The sequence below is a fragment of the Pipistrellus kuhlii genome, unplaced genomic scaffold (assembly GCF_014108245.1).
Source record: "Pipistrellus kuhlii isolate mPipKuh1 unplaced genomic scaffold, mPipKuh1.p scaffold_m20_p_58, whole genome shotgun sequence".
Taxonomy (NCBI): domain Eukaryota; kingdom Metazoa; phylum Chordata; class Mammalia; order Chiroptera; family Vespertilionidae; genus Pipistrellus; species Pipistrellus kuhlii.
Genome location: NW_023425560.1, coordinates 989340 through 1006758, shown reverse-complemented (window position 1 = coordinate 1006758; position 17419 = coordinate 989340). Strand labels below are relative to the sequence as shown.

General features: G+C 61.0%; 1 protein-coding gene across 2 annotated transcripts; it reads left to right on the top strand.

Annotated features, from left to right (window-relative positions):
- The first annotated feature begins 4711 nt into the window (after positions 1 to 4711).
- On the top strand, positions 4712 to 13701 carry TNIP2 (TNFAIP3 interacting protein 2). Of its 2 annotated transcripts, XM_036417025.2 has the most exons (7): positions 4712 to 5077; positions 9174 to 9230; positions 9276 to 9497; positions 10612 to 10701; positions 11005 to 11238; positions 11299 to 11415; positions 11768 to 13701. In XM_036417025.2, the coding sequence occupies exons 1-7, from the start codon at positions 4793 to 4795 to the stop codon at positions 12005 to 12007; spliced, it is 1245 nt and encodes a 414-aa protein (XP_036272918.1). In that variant the 5' UTR covers positions 4712 to 4792; the 3' UTR covers positions 12008 to 13701. The 2 variants fall into 2 exon arrangements, with proteins under 2 accessions (XP_036272918.1, XP_036272917.1); XM_036417024.2 differs by having other exon boundaries at positions 9174 to 9497.
- The last annotated feature ends 3718 nt before the right edge of the window (positions 13702 to 17419 follow it).

Here is a 17419-nt window from a genome sequence, read left to right as displayed (position 1 = left end):
CCTCCCCACCTTTCCATCCCCCCCTTATCCACCCTCCATCCCAACCCACCTTTCCACCTCCCATCCCCCGTTCCACACACCCGGTTCCATCCCCCAGCCCCCATCCACCACCCGTCCACCCTTCCACCCCCCCTTTCCACCGCCATCCCCCCCCCTTTCCACCCTCCACCCCCCTCCCTCCCCCCCTTTCCCCCCTCCCCCCCCCCCCCCTTCCCCCCCCCCTCCCCCCCCCCCTCCCCCCCCCCTTTCCACCCTCCATCCCCCCCTTTCCATCCCCCATCCCCCCCCCCCCCTTCCCCCCTCCATCCCACCCTCCATCCCCCCCTTTCCACCCTCCATCCCCCCTTTCCACCCTCCCCTTTCCACCCTCCATCCCCCCCTTTCCATCCCCCATCCCCCCTTTCCACCCTCCATCCCCCCCTTTCCATCCCCCATCCCCCCCTTTCCATCCCCCCCCTTTCCACCCTCCATCCCCCCCTTTCCACCATCCACCCGCCCCTTTCCACCCCTCCATCTCCCCTTCATTCTCCAATCCCCCCCCTTTCCCCCCTCCATCCCCCCCTTTCCACCCTCCATCCCCCCCTTTCCACCCTCCACCCTTTCCACCCTCCATCCCCCCCTTTCCATTCTCCACCCTCCCCTTTCCACCCTCCACCCTCCACCCTCCCTCCTCCCCTTTCCACCCTCCACCCTCTCCTTTCCACCCTCCACCCTCCATCCCCCCTTTCCACCCTCCATCCCCCCCCTTTCCATCCCCCATCCCCCCTTTCCATCCCCCATCCCCCCTTTCCATCCCCCCCTTTCCACCCTCCATCCCCCCCTTTCCCCCCTCCACCCTCCCCTTTCCACCTCCACCCTCCCCTTTCCACCCTCCATCCCCCCTTTCCACCCTCCACCCTCCCCTTTCCACCCTCCATCCCCCCCTTTCCACCCTCCACCCTCCCCTTTCCATCCTCCATCCTCCCCTTTCCATCCCAGAACGCTGGGTCCAAGAGGCTGCTTCTAGGCTCTGCCCCAAACCCCCACCCCTACCCCCACCCCCCTTCCCCACCCCCTGGACAGGAGGTGGACCTCTGAGCGGAGCAGGGCCAGCCCTCCGCCGGGGAGGGCCGCCGCCTGGGACTCAGGGCCGGGCTGGGGCCGGGGAAGGGAGGCCTGAAGCGGGAGGGGCACGGGGACGGAGCCTGCCTGGGGCATCGGGCCGCACCCCGGCCTCTCCGGGCAGCCGCAGGGGGACCGCGGCCCCTCCCTTTCTCCAAAGCCCTGGCCCGGCCTCCCGCGCGGTTCACTCCCGGCCCGGCCCGGGCCCAGGTGTTGTCATTGACTTTTTACAGAGGAAGGGACATCGGGATCGAACCTGGGACCCTTCAGTCCGCAGGCCAACGCTCTGTCCACTGGGCCACACGAGTCAGGGCAAAAAGGCTAGATATACGTTTAAAGAAAGGCTCCGAGCCTGCCCGAGGGAGCGAGGAGCTGAGCCGAGCAGGTGAACCTGAGCCGGGGTGGGGCCCTCGCCGCGGGGTCCGGGTGGGCCCGCCGCGGCGCCGCCTGGTGGCGGGTCTGTTCGCGGCGCCTTGGGGAGGCAAACCCATCGGGGTCTCTGGCCGCTGTTTCTCTCCGCCGCCCCCCTCCGCTCCCCGAACCCCGCCCCGCGGGGAGCGCCCGGAGGACCGGCGAGCACGCCGCCCCGCCCACCGGAGCGCTGCGGGGAGCGCGAGCCGCGCCGCTCACTGCGCGGTCCGGCGGGGCGGCCGCTGCTCGCCGCGGTCCCGGCCCTGAAACCCGGCCCCTCGTGACCCGAAGCGCGGCGCTGGGCCCCCTCCGCTCCGCTCGCCGCCGGGCGGACCCCGGGGAAGGCGCAGGCCCCGCCCCGCAGCGGCCCCGCCCCGCTGCAGGCCCCGCCCCGCAGCGGCCGCGCCCCGCAGCGGCCCCGCCCCGCAGCGGCCCCGCCCCGCAGCGACCCCGCCCGCTGCAGGCCCCGCCCCGCTGCAGGCCCCGCCCCGCTGCAGGCCCCGCCCCGCTGCAGGCCCCGCCCCGCTGCAGGCCCCGGGCTCACCGCTCCGGGGGTCAGCCCGGCACCCCAGGGTCCGCCGCCTCCTCTCCCCACACCCTCCAGGGGTCCCCTCACTGCGCCCCGCGCCCCGCACCCCACAGCGCCTCTTCCCTGGCCCCGCAGCGCAGCCTCGCGGCCCGCAGGGCCCGGGGCGGGCAGGGCACGGGTTGGCGGCTGTCAGGGGCCTTATCGTTCGGAAAACGTTTGTCCTCTCTGTCACTTTTTGTCACTGATTTGAGAGATTTCCTAGTATTATGCATTTATTGGTTGCTTCTTTTTCTTCAAGTTTATTTTTGTTTTGCTTTGCTTTTCGTGGTTTTTAACAAATATATTTTTATTGATTTCAGAGAGGACGGGAGAGGGAGAGAAACATCAGTGATGAGAGAGAACCCTAGATCTGCCGCCTCCTATACACCTCACACTGGGGATCAAGCCCACCACCTGGCAAATGCCCTTGACTGAGTCAAACCGTGACATCCTGGTTCGTGGGTCGATGCTCAACCATTAAGCCACACCGGCCAGGTCATTGGTTGCTTTTTGTAAGTGGCCTGACCACGGATCGAACCCACATCAGGAGAATGCCCTAACCAATCGAGCTTTTAAACATTTTTATCGGAGTTTGTTTGAGCCAAACTGATGACACATGCGTGGGAGCAAGCTCTCAAGCTCCGGGGAAGTGTGTCTGCGTGCAAATCCCACTGAGAGGGTGCGCTCCCGAATGCTGGGAGGCGGGGTCGGCCTTGGGGGTCTGCAGTACCCCCTGGCCCCTGCGTGTCCCTCTCTTTCCTCCTGGAGGCTGGGGAGCTGGCAGCCGCTGCTCACGCTGAGAGTGGACCTGGGAGCGGGGCTGCTGGCCGCAGGACGAGGCCCTGGGTCCTGAAGAACCAGGTTTCCGGGAGAAATGCCCTCGATGGCCAGCCTCGAGGGGCCGGTGAGGCCGGCTTCTGCCCTGAGGGCGGGCTGGTGGGGCCAGGCTGGGGGCTCAGCTATGAGCGTGCCCTGGGCTCTTGGTTGTGTATGTTTGTTGTTGGTAACCCTCCCCCGAGGACATTTCCCACTGATTTTAGAGAGAGTGGAAGGGAGGGAAAGACAGACATGGAGCTGAGAGAAACACATCAATTGGTTGCCTCCTGCACGTCCCGGACCAGGGCCCAGGCTGGCCAGGAGGCTGCAACTTCACCAGAATTGAACCCAGGATCCTTTGTTCCACAGGCCAATGCTCTACCCACTGAACCACACTGGCCAGGGCTGGACTCTTGTTTTCATCATGGACCTTCCCCCTCCATGCTGATGTCTCCCGGAGATTAAGGAAGACAAAGATCTCTACTTTCCAACCTGCTTCTTCTAGTTCAGGGTCACAAGCGGCCAGTTCTCCCCACAGCTCAGGGCTCAAGGCTCTGGGACCCCACCCAGACAGGACGTCCTCCCACTGCAGGGGCACCCACAACCACGCCCACACTCACCCCGACTGGGACAACATGGACCTGCCAGTCACCTCACAATGTAATCGGTGCACTTTGTTGAGATGTGGGAAGAAACACACACACACACACACACACACACACACACACACACGGAACACGTGTAAATTCCAGAAGTGGTCCTAGCTGGGAAAGGACTTTTTTCTCTTTATAATTAAGGAGGAGGTTATTGGAGGACCAGCTGTACATTTTAAAAATTGATTTCAGAGAGGAAGGGAGACAGAAACATCAACAACGAGAGACAATGGTGGATCAGCTGCCTCCTGCACGCCCCCACGGGGATCCAGCCCGCCCCCGGGCCTGTGCCCTGCCCGGGAATGGAACCTGACTTCCGGGTTCGCAGGTCGGCTGACCCCTGAGCCCGCGGCGGGCCCGCTGTGCGTCCTCCCGCGCTGGGGCCGAGGCTGGGGGACCCGCAGGCGGGGTCTATGGACAACTCTTCCCGGAATGGCCGTCGTTGGGGCTGGGTGCGCGCGCCCCCTGGTGGCCAGCGCCGCCTCAGGCGAGGTTTCCTCATTCATCTTCAGGGACCCGCCTGCCCCGTTACAGCCACGCGTGAGCCCGAGGACGCGGGCTCTCAGCTCCTCCTGTCTCCCCACCGCCCCTGCCGGGGCGGCACCCGCTCGGGGCGGCGGCGGCGGCTCTGCCGGAGGGAACCTCGGAAAGGCCGCGCGGTGCTTGGGCACCATCGCGGGCGAAGCTCAGACCCTGGGGAGGAAACAGGCGTGGAGCAGCGGAGCCCCGTGGGAGCCGGTCCGGGACGGCGGGGAAGGAGCGGGGGCGGGGGGAGCGTGCGGAGGGCCTCCCGGAGCGGGGCGTGGCACCTCGCCTTTCCCGGTCGCTCCAGTGCCGCCGGCGGCAGCGGGGGTGTGGGTCCGGCTCAGGCCCGCACTTCGGTGGTTTCTGATCCCCCCTCTCCCTCCCATCAGCGGCTCCCTCAGGGGCCGCTCAACCCCCGCCCACGTCCGGCCCGCTTCTCCGAAACCCCCAATGGGGCGCCCGCGTGTGGACAGCCGCGGGCCGGATTGGATGGGGGACGGCCCGGCTCAGGGCGGGGGCGGGCCCTGGCCGGGGAGGTGGGCGTGGCCTAAGCGGCGGTGGGCGGGGTCAGGAATGGGCGGGTCCCGGCACTAGGAAGTGGGCGTGGCGGACGCTCGGCGGGGCGGGGCTCGCAGAGTAAAGTTCCGGGAGGCGGGCGTCCGGCGTACCGGCGCGGAAGTGTCCGGAGCCGTGCGCCTCCCCGTCGGGGCCCGCAGACATGTCGTCGGGGGACGCGGGGCCCGGCGGGCGGGAGGGAGCCCCGCGCGCGGCCGCCGCTCTGTGCGGCCTGTACCACGAGGCGGGGCAGCAGCTGAGGCGCCTGCAGGAGCAGCTGGCCGCCCGGGACGCCCTCATAGAGCGCCTCCGCGCCCGCCTGGCCGCGCTGGAGGGCGACGCGGCGCCGTCGCTCGTGGACGCGCTGCTGGAGCAGGTGGCGCGCTTCCGGGAGCAGCTGCGGCGGCGGGAGGGCGACGCCGGCGCCGTGGAGGCCGCGCTGCGCCAGGTGCGCCCGCGGGCGGGGCGGGGCGGAGGCCGGTCGTGGCCGAAGGCGTCTCCGGCCCTGGATGGGGTCACTGGGAGCGGTCGGCGGGCGGTCGGCTCCAGGACGCTTTCCTGCCGCACGAGGCGGGCACCGCTGCCTCCCCGGTCGCCGGCTCCGGGCTAATCTCCCCCCTCATCACCGCCCACTGCCACCCCTGCCTCTGTGCCGAGTCTGGTCCTTTATTGTGCTCTTCACACCCACAGATGGAGACCGCGCCGCAGAAAGGGCCGGCCGTGTGGCTCAGTGGCTGAGCGTGGGGTCAGGGCACATGCCCCGTTGCTGCTGGATCCCCCGTGTGGGCCTGCAGGAGGGAGATCAGTGATTCCCTCTGGCCATTGATGTTTCTTTCTCCCTCTCCCTCTGAAAGCAATAGGAAAATACTTTTAAAATGCAGAGAGGATCAGGGAAGGCTGGCTTCTGTCTTTATGAGGCTCAGATCCCACTGAGTAAGCAGACGTTGTAGAAAATCTATCGCCCGCCGAAAGCACCACAGAGGTGGGTAGCATGTTTATATTGTGAACACACGGCTTACCATGTGCCCAGTACATAGCTTAACCTCTTGCACATGGTTGGTGCTCAGGTGTGAAGGTCACTTCCTGCTGCTACTCGGGCGTTTATTGGGCTTTTTCATCGAGAACCCTTCATGTGGGAGCAGCGTGTGTGGACACGGGCTGTTTCCCGTCCTCCCGGTGCTCAGGAGGCCGTGCGCGCGCTGAGCGCTGAGCGTGGGTAAGGTGCTCACTCAGCGCGTGCGCGTGCGCGGGAGGCGGTGGAGGTTGATGGGCACGTGGCCACGGCTTTAGTGCCACTGCAGCTGTTTCTCACGAGGCTAGGGAATGCAGAGGCCCACTCCTGCCCTTCAGATTGCAGGCCTCACGTGTATGGAAGTGATCACTCCGTGAAGCAGGTTGTGAAAGGGGTGGAGCAAGGTGCAGTGGGAAGCACAGAATGTAGGATGAGTTTGGAACTAGGCCAACGTAAGTTTCCAACCCAGGACACTGGTACCATAGTGTAAGCTGCTTTTTACCCTTTAGACAGAATTGATGCACTAATTTCAGGTATGCAACATGATTTGATATTTGTATATACTGTGAGATGTTCACACTAAATCTAGTTCATTCATTGACCAATTAAAAACATTTTTTTTATTGATGTCAGAGAGGAAGGGAGAGGGAGAGAGAGAAACATCAATGATGAGAGAGATCAGTGATTGGTTGCCTCCTGCACACTCCCCATTGGGGATTGAGCCCGAAACCCAGGCATGTGCCCTTGACCGGAATCAAACCTGGGACCCTTCAGTCCGCAGGTTGGCGCTCTATCCACTGAGCCAGACCAGCTAGGGCTCCTTGGCCAGTCTTCATTTTTTAAAAAAATATATTTTATTGCTTTTGTACAGAGAGGAAGGGAGAGAGATTGAGAGTTAGAAACATCGATGATGAGAGAGAGTCATCGATCAGCTGCCTCTTGCACACCCACTACTGGGGATATGCCCACAACCAAGGTACATGCCCTTGACCAGAATCGAACCCGGGACCTTTCAGTCCCCAAGCCGACGCTCTATCCATTGAGCCAAACCGGTTTTGGCCAGTCTTCATGTTTAACCATCCTTGCGTTCTAGGAAAAGAACCCCAACTCGTCATGGTGTGTAAGCCTTTTCATGTGTTGCTGAGTATGTTGGTGGTATTTGGTATTTTTGGTGGTTTGCTGGTATTTTGGTGAGAATTTTTTGCTCAGCGTCCCTAAGGGGCCTTGGGCTGTAGGTTTGTGTCTTTGTCTTCCTTTGGAATCAGGGTAATACTGGCATCATAAATATAGGAAGTATTCCCTCCTCTTCAGTTTTTTGGGAAAACTTGAGAATTGGTATTCTTAAGTGTTTGGTAGAATTCACCTGTGAAGCTATCAGTTCCGGGTCTTTTTTAATTAAAAACTTACTGATTGGTGCTAGAGAACATTGGTTTTGTTGTTCCACGTGTGCATTTACTGGTTGCTTCTCACACGGGCCCTGACACGGGACAGAACCACAACCTGGGACGGCACTCTGACCACGGAGCTGCTGGCCAGGGCCTTCACTGACATGTGAAGGCTGATTTTTTTTAATATATTTTATTGATTTTTCACAGAGAGGAAGAGAGAGGGATAGAGAGTTAGAAACATCGATGAGAGAGAATCATCGATCAGCTGCCTCTTGCACACCCCCAACTGGGGATGCACCCGCAACCAAGGTACATGCCCTGGACCGGAATCGAACCCGGGACCTTTCAGTTCCCAGGCCGACGCTCTATCCACTGAGCCAAACCGGTCCCGGCTGAAGGCTGATTTTTAAGATAAAAATATAAGGTTGGCAAGTCCTTCAGAGTCAACCAAACTCACCCTACATTTGGCGTGTGCTGGCGGTTGTGTGTGTGTTGAGCAGGTTGAACACAGAGCCCAGGCCCTGGTCTATCGCCCAGTCGTAACCAGACAGTGCCAGGCTCGAGGCATGCAGACGGAGTGAAGCTCTGTGGACTGCCCCACCCCCGGCCCAGGGATGTGCTGCTGTTAGCAGAGAGGTTTGTTTCACCTGGTCAGTGAGGGAGGATGCTTAGAAAGCAAGTCTTGCTGAAACCAGTTTGGCTCAGTGGATAGAGTGTTAGTCTGAGGACTGAAGGGTCCCAGGTTCAATTCCGGTCAAGGGCATGTACATTGGTTGCAGGCACATCCCCAGTGGGGAGTGTACAGGAGGCAGCTGATCAATGTTTCTAGCTTTCTATCCCTCTCTCTTCCTTTCTGTAAAAAAAATCAATAAAATATAATTTAAAAAAAACACACAAAAACAGGTCTTGCCCAGGTCCTCCAGCCCCCGAGAGGATGTGAGGGAGCTCAGCACATGGAGGCAGTGAGGCGGGGTGGCCAGTACCGCTGCCTCCTACCTGGTCACTCGCGGGCTGCCCGAACCCTGGGGTCACCGCTGTGTCTGCAGAAGGGGAGACACTCAGAGCTGTCTCTGGTGTATGTGGGTGGGTGGGTGTGTGGGTGTGTGGAGACGGTGTGGTTGGCGGGATGGGGACTGAGCGCCGTAGCTGCTCCTGCTGGCGCTGTGGCACGGGAGGAACGGGAGGGACTTAGGAGTCTGTCACACCTGCGGTTCCGAGGGAGACTGCCTTCTGGTCTGTGTTCGCTGTGGAAGTCCTTCTGTCGCATGTTGTGTGGTCTGTGTAAGGTGTTTTATGGACAAGCATGCACTGGCACTGAGTAACCGGTGTCAGACAGGCAGGACAAGGCCGCCCCCCAGTCCTAAAGCTGCCGCAGCCGTGCGGCTTGTGGGCGCTTACCCGGCGTTTGCATGTCAGCGAGGTGGGGCTGCGAACGGGAGAAGAACGAGGCGGGCGGAGGAAGGCGAGGGGGTCGCCGCAGGTCCCCGAGGGTAAAGCGGTGCTTCAGGTGCTGTGAAGGTTCTGGAAAGGAACGCTGCCTCTGGGGAGTGCGGCTGGTGGAGTGCGGCCGGTGGGGAACGCAAGGTGTGTTTCCCTCGGGGGTTTGATGCTTTATACACGTGTCAAACACAAGGCCCGCGGGCCAAATCCGTCCCGCCAGGCCTTGCAATGTGGCCCGCACCGCGCTGTCATCACTGCACTCCGCTGCGTTTCCATCACAATGACAGTTTATGACTGTTCAGTAAACCATTCGGCCCGCGATTTAGGCTGGATTTTAGATTTTGGCCCCTTCTCTGATTGAGTTCGACACCCCTACTTTAAAAGGAGAAAAGGTTCTAGGTTCCTGGTGTCTGGTGCGCAGCGCCGCTTCCTCCTGACTTCACCTTCCAGGCTGCTCCCCCTTCGCCCATGACGGCCGGCCGGCTGGGCCTCCCCGGAGGCGCTCTGAACACGGGGAAAGCCCGGGGCGGGCCTCTCGCTGGTGCAGCCGCGGAGCTGGCGGGAGATGGGGTGTTGGACGCAGTTCCCGTGGCACGGAGCCGCCCGCGTGGAGCTGACTCCGCGTGTGCCCGCTGCCTGGTGGCGGGCCGGGCGGCGGCTGCTGCCGCCGGGCCTTTCTGAGCGCCGGCTTCTGTCTCCGTCAGGAAATCCAGAGGCTGTCGGAGCAGCTGGCGGCGAAGGAGGCGGCGGCGCGGCAGCGGGCCAGCCCCGGCCCGGAGCGCGAGGAGGAGCTGGCGGCGCGGCAGCGGGCCAGCCCCGGCCCGGAGCGCGAGGAGGAGCTGGCGGCGCTGAGGCGGCGGGTGGCGGAGAAGGAGCGGGCGCGGGCGGCCAGCGACACCCTGTGCCGCTCCCTGGCCGACGAGAGCCGCCAGCTGCGCAGGACCCTGGCCGCCACGGCCCACATGTGCCAGCACCTGGCCCGGCGCCTGGAGGCGGGGCAGGGCGCCGCGGGGGAGCAGAGGCCTGAGGTAGGCACCGGGCACCGAGGGGCCAGGCCGGGGCCTCCCTGCACTCCCCCCTCCCCGCCGCCTCTGTCACCGAGGCAGGGCCGCCCTCAGGGCTTCCTCCCAAAGATGGGACAGAAGGAGAAAATAAAAGAAAAACAAATCAACACGGGACACGCAGGAAAGCCGGCAGGACGGGACGGGCTGGGCAGTGCGGGAGGCCAGGCGGGGGCTTGTGTCTGAGCTGGCCTCTGGCCTCCGCACGGCCAGACCAGCATCGTGCTCCACACCCTCTTCAGGGCAGTGAGGGCGGCCGGAGGGCGGCCTTCCTGGACAGGGCGGCCTGGGCTGTGGCTGCAATTGGCGGCAGTGAGAGTTCAGCATCAGGAATCTCTCAGAGGGAGCCCCAGGGGCCGAGGGGTGTTGGGAGCAGAGGGAGCGATGGGCCGCAGCCTGCTGGGCGGGAGGCTGGGCGGCTCCTCAGTGCGCTCAGCCCCACGGGAGACCCTCTGCCTGAGAAGGGCGCAGCGGGGTGGGCTCCCCAGAAAGGGAGCCGCAGCGACACGTGTGTCAGAACAAAGGAAAGGGCTCGGGGAGGCGTGTCCTCGTCCGCGTTGGACTCACTGCCTGCCCTGTGGAGGCCAGGCACGTGGGCGGCCGGGGCCGGGCCCTGCAGCCACAGGCAGCATCACTTCCCAGCCCGGGGCTCGGGCTTGGGTGAGTCATGGGGTTTCCCCAGCGCGGGCAGCACTTCCTGTGGCTCACGGGGAATTCTCCAGAACCTGTCGGCAGGCCCACGCTGGGCTGTGCTGTCCCAGGCCGGCTCTTGAGGAGCCGGGGGACCCGCCCTAAGATCTCCAGCCAGGTCTGCCCCAGGGGGCTGCTCTGGTATGTGGCTCTGGGTGCGACCCCGAGCCTGCGTGGAGTTGACCGAGTGTCTGGAGACCACGGGGTGGAGGGCGTGGAGGGCTTGACGCGTGCTCCGTGGACAGGGGCTGAGCCTCCTGCCCTCAGGGGGTGGGCCTGGGCAGGTGAGGGCCGCCCTGCACACGGTGACCTCAGCCTCGGGGTCTGCTCCTTCCCCTCTGCCGCACGTGACTGCACGCCCGGTAACAGGTCTCTCCGTGTCCTTGTGCAGCCAGAACACGCAGGCGGGGACGCCTCTGTCCAGGCTGCGGTGCAGAAGCTCCAGGAGGAGAACCGGCTGCTGAAGCAGAAGCTGACTCACGTGAGTGTCCACTGTGCGTCGGGAAGAGCTCCAGGGAGTGCAGGCCCTGCCGTCGGCCCCCGGCTGCCAGCCTTTTCCCTGAAGGACTAGTGGACTCATTCTGTGGTCCCGTGTCCATAGCAGGGGCCGGAGTCACTGTCCGACGGCCCCCGAGGCAGGAAGCACTCGGTGTTAGGCGCTGCTTGTGCAGAGCGGAGGCCCCGTGGACAGGACGCCTCCGCCCGCCAGTAGCCTCCCGGCTGGTGGGCAGGAGCGCGGCTGCCAGCCGCTCACGGCGCCGCCCGCCCGCCCGCCCGCCCGCAGGTGGAAGACCTCAACGCCAAGTGGCAGCGCTACGACGCCAGCAGGGACGAGTACGTGCAGGAGCTGCGGGCCCAGCTGCGGACGCTGCAGGCCCCCCAGGCTGAGGCGGAGGAGCTGCTGAGGAAGGAGATCGCCAGGCTCAACGGGCAGCTGGAGGAGAGGCTGGGCGAGTGCGCGGGGGCCGCGAGGGAGCTGGCGGCGGCGCGGGAGCGGGCGCAGATGCTGGAGCAGCAGGTAGGACGGGCGGGCGGGAGGCCTCGGGGCTGCAGTGATGCTGAGGGCCGCTCTCTCCAGATCCTCGCCTACAAGGATGACTTCACGTCGGAGCGGGCGGACCGGGAGCGGGCGCAGGGCAGGATCCAGGAGCTGGAGGACCAGGTGGCGGCCCTGCAGCGCCAGGCGCGCAGACAGGTGGGTGTGGGGCCGGCCCATGAGCTCAGGCCTCTGTCCTTCCCACGGACGCCGAGCCTTGTCTGCTCAGAGCCATTGCCTGCTCTGGCAGAGCCCCGGGCTGGGTGCGGGGTGGACACAGCCTCCTGGGGAGGAGGTTGGGTGGGTGGGACAGCTGGTGGCCATGCCCAGGCTGTCTGCCTTGGTGCTTACTGCCCACACCCGGGAGCACACCCGGATCCAGGAGGGAGGCCTGTGGCCCCAGAGCCCCTGGCTCTGCTCTCCCTCCTGCCTCTTTGGGAAGCAGGCGAGGCGTGCACGCCCCCCGGAGGATGGAAGAGCCCAGCCGGGACATCCTCTGCCTTTTCTCCAGGGTCCCCCAGAGGCAGGCTCCTGCCGGATCCACACGGCGAGCAGAGCACCCAGGCACGCGGAGACCAAGGCTTCGGAGAGGCCCGTGTCCGCCTCCCGGGGCCCGGCCCCTGTGGAGGGCGGGGGCCCCGGAGCCGGCCGCAGAGGCCAGGGCGACCTGCAGTGCCCACACTGCCTGCAGTGCTTCCGCGACGAGCAGGGCGAGGAGCTCCTCAGGCACGTGGCCGAGTGCTGCCAGTGAGCCCGGGGCCGGGCGGTGCTCCCGGCCCCGACAGCGGGACCCCAAGGCCCGGGCGGAGGGTGCTCCGGCACTCACCTTGGGCCCCCTCGGGCTTGGAACAGAGGCTGGGCTTTGGGTCCCCACACTGTGAGGCTGGGCCGGAGCCGGCGCTCACGGGCCAGGGGATGGCCTGCCCCCGCCTGCACCTGGGACGCTGCATCTCGAGGGAGTAGGTGGCTGCCCGAGGAAGCCGCCCGTTGATCCCCAGGGTGGAAGGCACCCCGGTTTGCAGAGCGGAGCACTGCGGCTGTGTGTCCATTGAGGGGCCATCTCGGCCTCGGCGGAACCGGGAGCACTGCATTGCTTGGTTTCTGTCCGTCCGTGTTGTAGCCACGTACTTTTATAATAAACGCATTTGCTGCAGTGGCTCAGGGGCCTGGGCGAGGGGCCCAGCAGCACTCTGGGCAGAGCCAGGCCAGCAGGGGAGAGGCGCTCCTGCTTGCCACCTTCTGTTGAGGCAGGGCTGCTCGCTGGGCGGCGGCTGGGACAGCGGACTTCATCCCTGCCCAGGTGGGAGGCCCTCGCCGCCCTCTTCTCCCGATGTCACTCCGGCAGTTCCTCCTGATGCCTCGCGCTCCCTGCGGCCGGTCCAGGGTGCTTCTCGTTTCTTTACACGCTGCGCTTGCACCTGTTTTGTCTTCCACTCCTGCCTCCGCCTCCTGCTTTCTGGCAGTTTCCACACAGAACTGGATTCCACACGCGCAGACGAGCAGGTCGGGGGGCCGCTGCAGATCTGCTCTCCAGCGCGCTGTGTGCAGTCCCTTCTGTCTGGAATGCTGCCCCCAATTCCAGCCCCCGCTGCCTCCCCAGATGCCAATCTCTGCTTCTCCCACGGGCAGCGCGCTGGGCTCTGTGCTTCCTCCCCATGGGCTGGGCCTGGAACGGGCTCCATATGGAGCCTCAAAAGCCCCAAACAGCCCAAGAACTCTTGGGAGACACCGAGCGGGAGGGGCCAGGCTCTGATATCAAACTGGACTGCAAGGCCACAGTCACCAAAGCAGATCAGCACCAGCACCAGCATGCGCTGGCCCGGTAAACCCTCGCGCAGGGCCGTTACTCTGACACAGGAGGCAAGAACATACGTGGGGTGAGCCAATACCTGATGTCCCGGTTAATAATGCGGATGTTTTAAATAGACGGAGTCACACATCTGTTGATACACATGTGACTTGATTCGTATGCTGTTTTGTTCTGACAACAAGCTTCAAAACTTCATGTCAAATTTGCTGAAGGTGTTAACATATTTTTATGCTTAAAAATGTTGAATTTTGTGCCAAAAGAGCATTTGCGGGAAGTTTTAATTCATTACTTTATTTTGAAGAAAAGTGCTGCTGAATACTTCGGGAAGCTTATGGTGAGCATGCTCCATCTCAAGTTCCTCGTGACCGCTGGCTTAAACGCTTTAAAAGTGATGATTTCAATGTGAAAGATAAAGAATATTCAGGTCAACTAAAAATATTTGAAGACCAACAATTACAAGCATTATTAGATGAAGGTGCATGTCAAACTCAAAAACAACTTGCAGAAAGATTCAACATTGCTAGCAAAAGATTTCCGATCGTTTACAAGCAATGGGAAAGATCTTAAAAGAAGGAAAATGGGTGCCACATCCACTGAACGAAAGACACATGGAAAACCGAAAAGTCATCAGGAAAATGTTGCTTCAGTGGCACAAAAGAAAGTCTTTTTTGCATTGAATTGTGACTGGCGATGAAAAGTGGATTTATTTTGAGAATCCCAAATGCACAGAATCATGTGTTGATCCAGGTCAACCATCAACATGGACTGCAAGGCCCAATCGCTTTGGAAAGAAGACACTGCTCTGCGTTTGGTGGGATCAGGATGGTGTGGTGTATTATGATCTTCTAAAACCAGGTGAAACCGTTAATACTGAACACTACCGACAAAAAAGAATTAATTTGAGCCACGCTTTGATTGTGAAATGACCAGAATGGGCCAGAAGATATGGCAAAGTAATTTTGCTTCATGATGATGCACCATCACACACTTCAAAACCAGTTAAAGACACGTTAAAAGATCTTGCCTGGGAAGTATTAACCCACCCGCCATATTCACCAGACCTTGCTCCTTCAGATGACCACTTGTTCTGAAGGATGGCACACACACTTTCTGAGCAGCACTTTAACACACATGAAGAAGTAGAACATTGGGTCTCTGAATGGTTTGCCTCAAAACAAAAGTTCTATTGGGATGGTATCCGCAAATTACCTGAAAAATCGGGGAAATGTGTAGTTAGTGATGGACATTACTTTGAATAAAGCACTTTTGATGTTTCTCTTGAAATTATCCTGTTTTCTTTGATTACAAAATCCGAGTTATTAACTGGTACAATTGGTACATAAAGTAAATGGAAAAACTGTACTGATACAGGCAAAGTAATGAAAATTTCTTACACCATATACAGAAATAAGTAGCACCTGAAATCATAAACTTGGAGGGCAGCGATTTTTAACCGGTGCACCACAAGAATTTTTAAAACACGCAATACCTAACCTCTTTCCCCTTGGATTGACAAGTAAACAAATGACACAGCCATCACAATAACAGTCGTCTGGTGTGAACAAACCAAAAATTATACCTATTTTTTTGTCGGGCAAAAAAATACATATTTTTTAATTTTAGTAATTAGTTTGTGTGCCATGAAGGAAAAAGGTTGAATCCCTGACCTATAAACATAGGCACTGAATTTCCTGACTTTGCTCTTAGCAATATCTCTTGGCTATGTCTCCTCAGGCAAAGGTAACCAAAAGTATACAAATGGAACTTCAGCAAACCAGAAAGGTTTGCACAGTGAAGGAAACCATCGACAAAAGGAAAAATCCTAACCAATGAGAAGACATTTGCCAATGATACATCCAGTGAGGGGTTAGTACCCAAAATTTATAAAGAACTCATACAACTTAATACAAAAACCCTCACACCAATCCAATTAAAAGTGGGCAAAGGAACTGAATAGACACTTCTCCAAAGCGGACACACAGGAGAGAGAGAGAGAGAGAGAGAGAGAGAGAGAGAGAGAGAGAGAGAGAGAGGGAGAGATGGAAAAAGGTTCAACGTCACTTTTGATACAGTTAAAACAAGAACACTGCCAGGATGGCATCATCAATACATCGAAGTACTGGCGAGGATGTGGACAAAAGGGAACCTTCGTGCACTGCTAGTGGGAATGCAGACGGGTGCAGCCACTATGGAGTTTACGCAAAAAAAAAATTAAAAAATGAATGGCCCAGCCAGTGTGGCTCAGTGGTTGTCAACATGGGAACCAGGAGGTCATGGTTTGATTCCCGGTCAGGACACATGCCCAGGTTGCGGGTTTGACCTCGTGTGGGGCGTGCAGGAGGCAGCCGATCCATGATTCTTTCATCGTGGATATTTCTCTCCCTCCCTCGCTGAAATCAGCAAAATATATTTTAATTAATTAAAAATGGAATTGCCTTACAACCCAGCAATTCCACTTGTGGGCATTATCTGAAGAAAACAAAACCCTAATTAAAAGATACACATACCCCATGCTCGAGCCTAGGAGCCATTTCCCTGGAGCTTCATCCACAGAATCCAGACGTGGAAGGAGCCTGGTCCGTCCAGACACGGGGCAGACGTGGGACTGCAATGGGGCCACCTGTGCGCAAAGGAAGGCCGGGTGTGCAGCAGGCGATGCCTGAGACTCTGAGGAACAAAGCCCACCAGCAGAGCGGAAACAGACTCAGAACAGGTTGGCGGTGCGGGATGTAAACAAAGTGAATCACCAGCTGAGGAAACACCAACCTCTGCGCCACAGGCTCCTGGCGTGGCACTGCAGGGCAGCTGCACCTCGTGGTCACGTGGCCCCGAACCCAGCGTCGCAGGGCACAGGTGGGGCTGCACCACCAGAGCCGCCTCCAGGCAGGACACTGGCCCCTGCCCCCCCAGTGGACCCTGCCCCAAGCTGCCCCTGCCCCCCGCCCCCTCCCTGGGGACACTGCCCTGTGCCGCCCCTGCCCCCCTCCCCTGGGACCCTGCCCCATGCCGCCTCTGCTCAGACACGCCTCCAGCGCTAGCTAGCACTTGGCTGGCTGGAGCATCATCCCGTCCGCTCGGCACAGGTTTCCGGTGACGCCCTGTCAGGACGCCTCCCTCTCCAGCCCCTATCGTGGGGGAAGGCAACCAACCCGTCGATGTTCCTGTCGCCCCTTCCCCCGCTCCCTTTAGGAAGCAATGGGAATACCGAGGTGAGGGTTAGCGGCGAAAGCTCCCGACGCGCACACACGCCAGGGTGCAGTGTGGGCCCCGTCTCTGCACACGCCAGCCGCACCCACACTGCAGGCGGCCTGTCTCCTCCGCAGTCCTCCCGGAGCTGCACGCCACCTCAACAAGCCCCTCGGCCACACCGGCCGCTGCCGCCTCAGCTACGCCCACCCTCGTGTCCCACCTCCGCTGCTCTGCCCTCCACCCTCTGCACTGGTTCTGGGGCTCTGAGCCTCTCTGCCCTCGCTCCACTCTGCTCCGCGGTGGATCTGGCCTGTGTGAGGCCTACGTGACCGACCGCAGCCCTGGGACGGCGGCACCATCCCTCACAGCTCTGGCTGGAGCGAGGCCTCGTCCCCTCACCTCCTGCATCAGCACAGCCCCTGGCAGGAAGCCCGTGGGCTCAGAACCCTCCGGGCCAGCCCACCGCCCCGCCCCAGCTCAGAGTCTGGCCAGGGGTCTGCACAGCAGCAAGGCCTCGCAGGTTTTCAGGAGCCAAGGCGCCGGGGGAGCCATGGAGTGTTCTAGAAGGGTGGCAGCTCCAGAGAACTTTCTGAAAACTGGAGACTTCAGAAGGGACCCAGTTGGGGTTCCTTTTTTCACTTGAAATACTATTCATGTCCTAGACCACATGTGTCAAACACAAGGCCCGCGGGCCAAATCCGTCCCGCCAGGCCTTGCAATGTGGCCCGCACCGCGCTGTCATCACTGCACTCCGCTGCGTTTCCATCACAATGACAGTTTATGACTGTTCAGTAAACCATTCGGCCCGCGATTTAGGCTGGATTTTAGATTTTGGTGATTGAGTTCGACACCCCTATCCTAGACGCACACCCAACTTAGTATCTGTAGAGTTTTATTACAACCCCACAAAGCTCGACGGGCCCCTGCCTCCAATCCCCTCTCTCTGCCTCCTTTGCCCACAGGAGTGAATGCAATGGCCTCCCGGCCCCAGCTGGGCACGGTGCCCACTGCTTCTCCACTTACCGTTTCTGGTCGGTCTGTCCTGAGGCCGGCCCAGAGGCGGAGGCACCGGACCTGAGCTGCCACGGGGGGTGGTGGCCCAAGGCCCGCACACCCTGCCCTGCCAGTGCCCGCCACCCCCGCAGAAAGCAACCAGACGAGGTC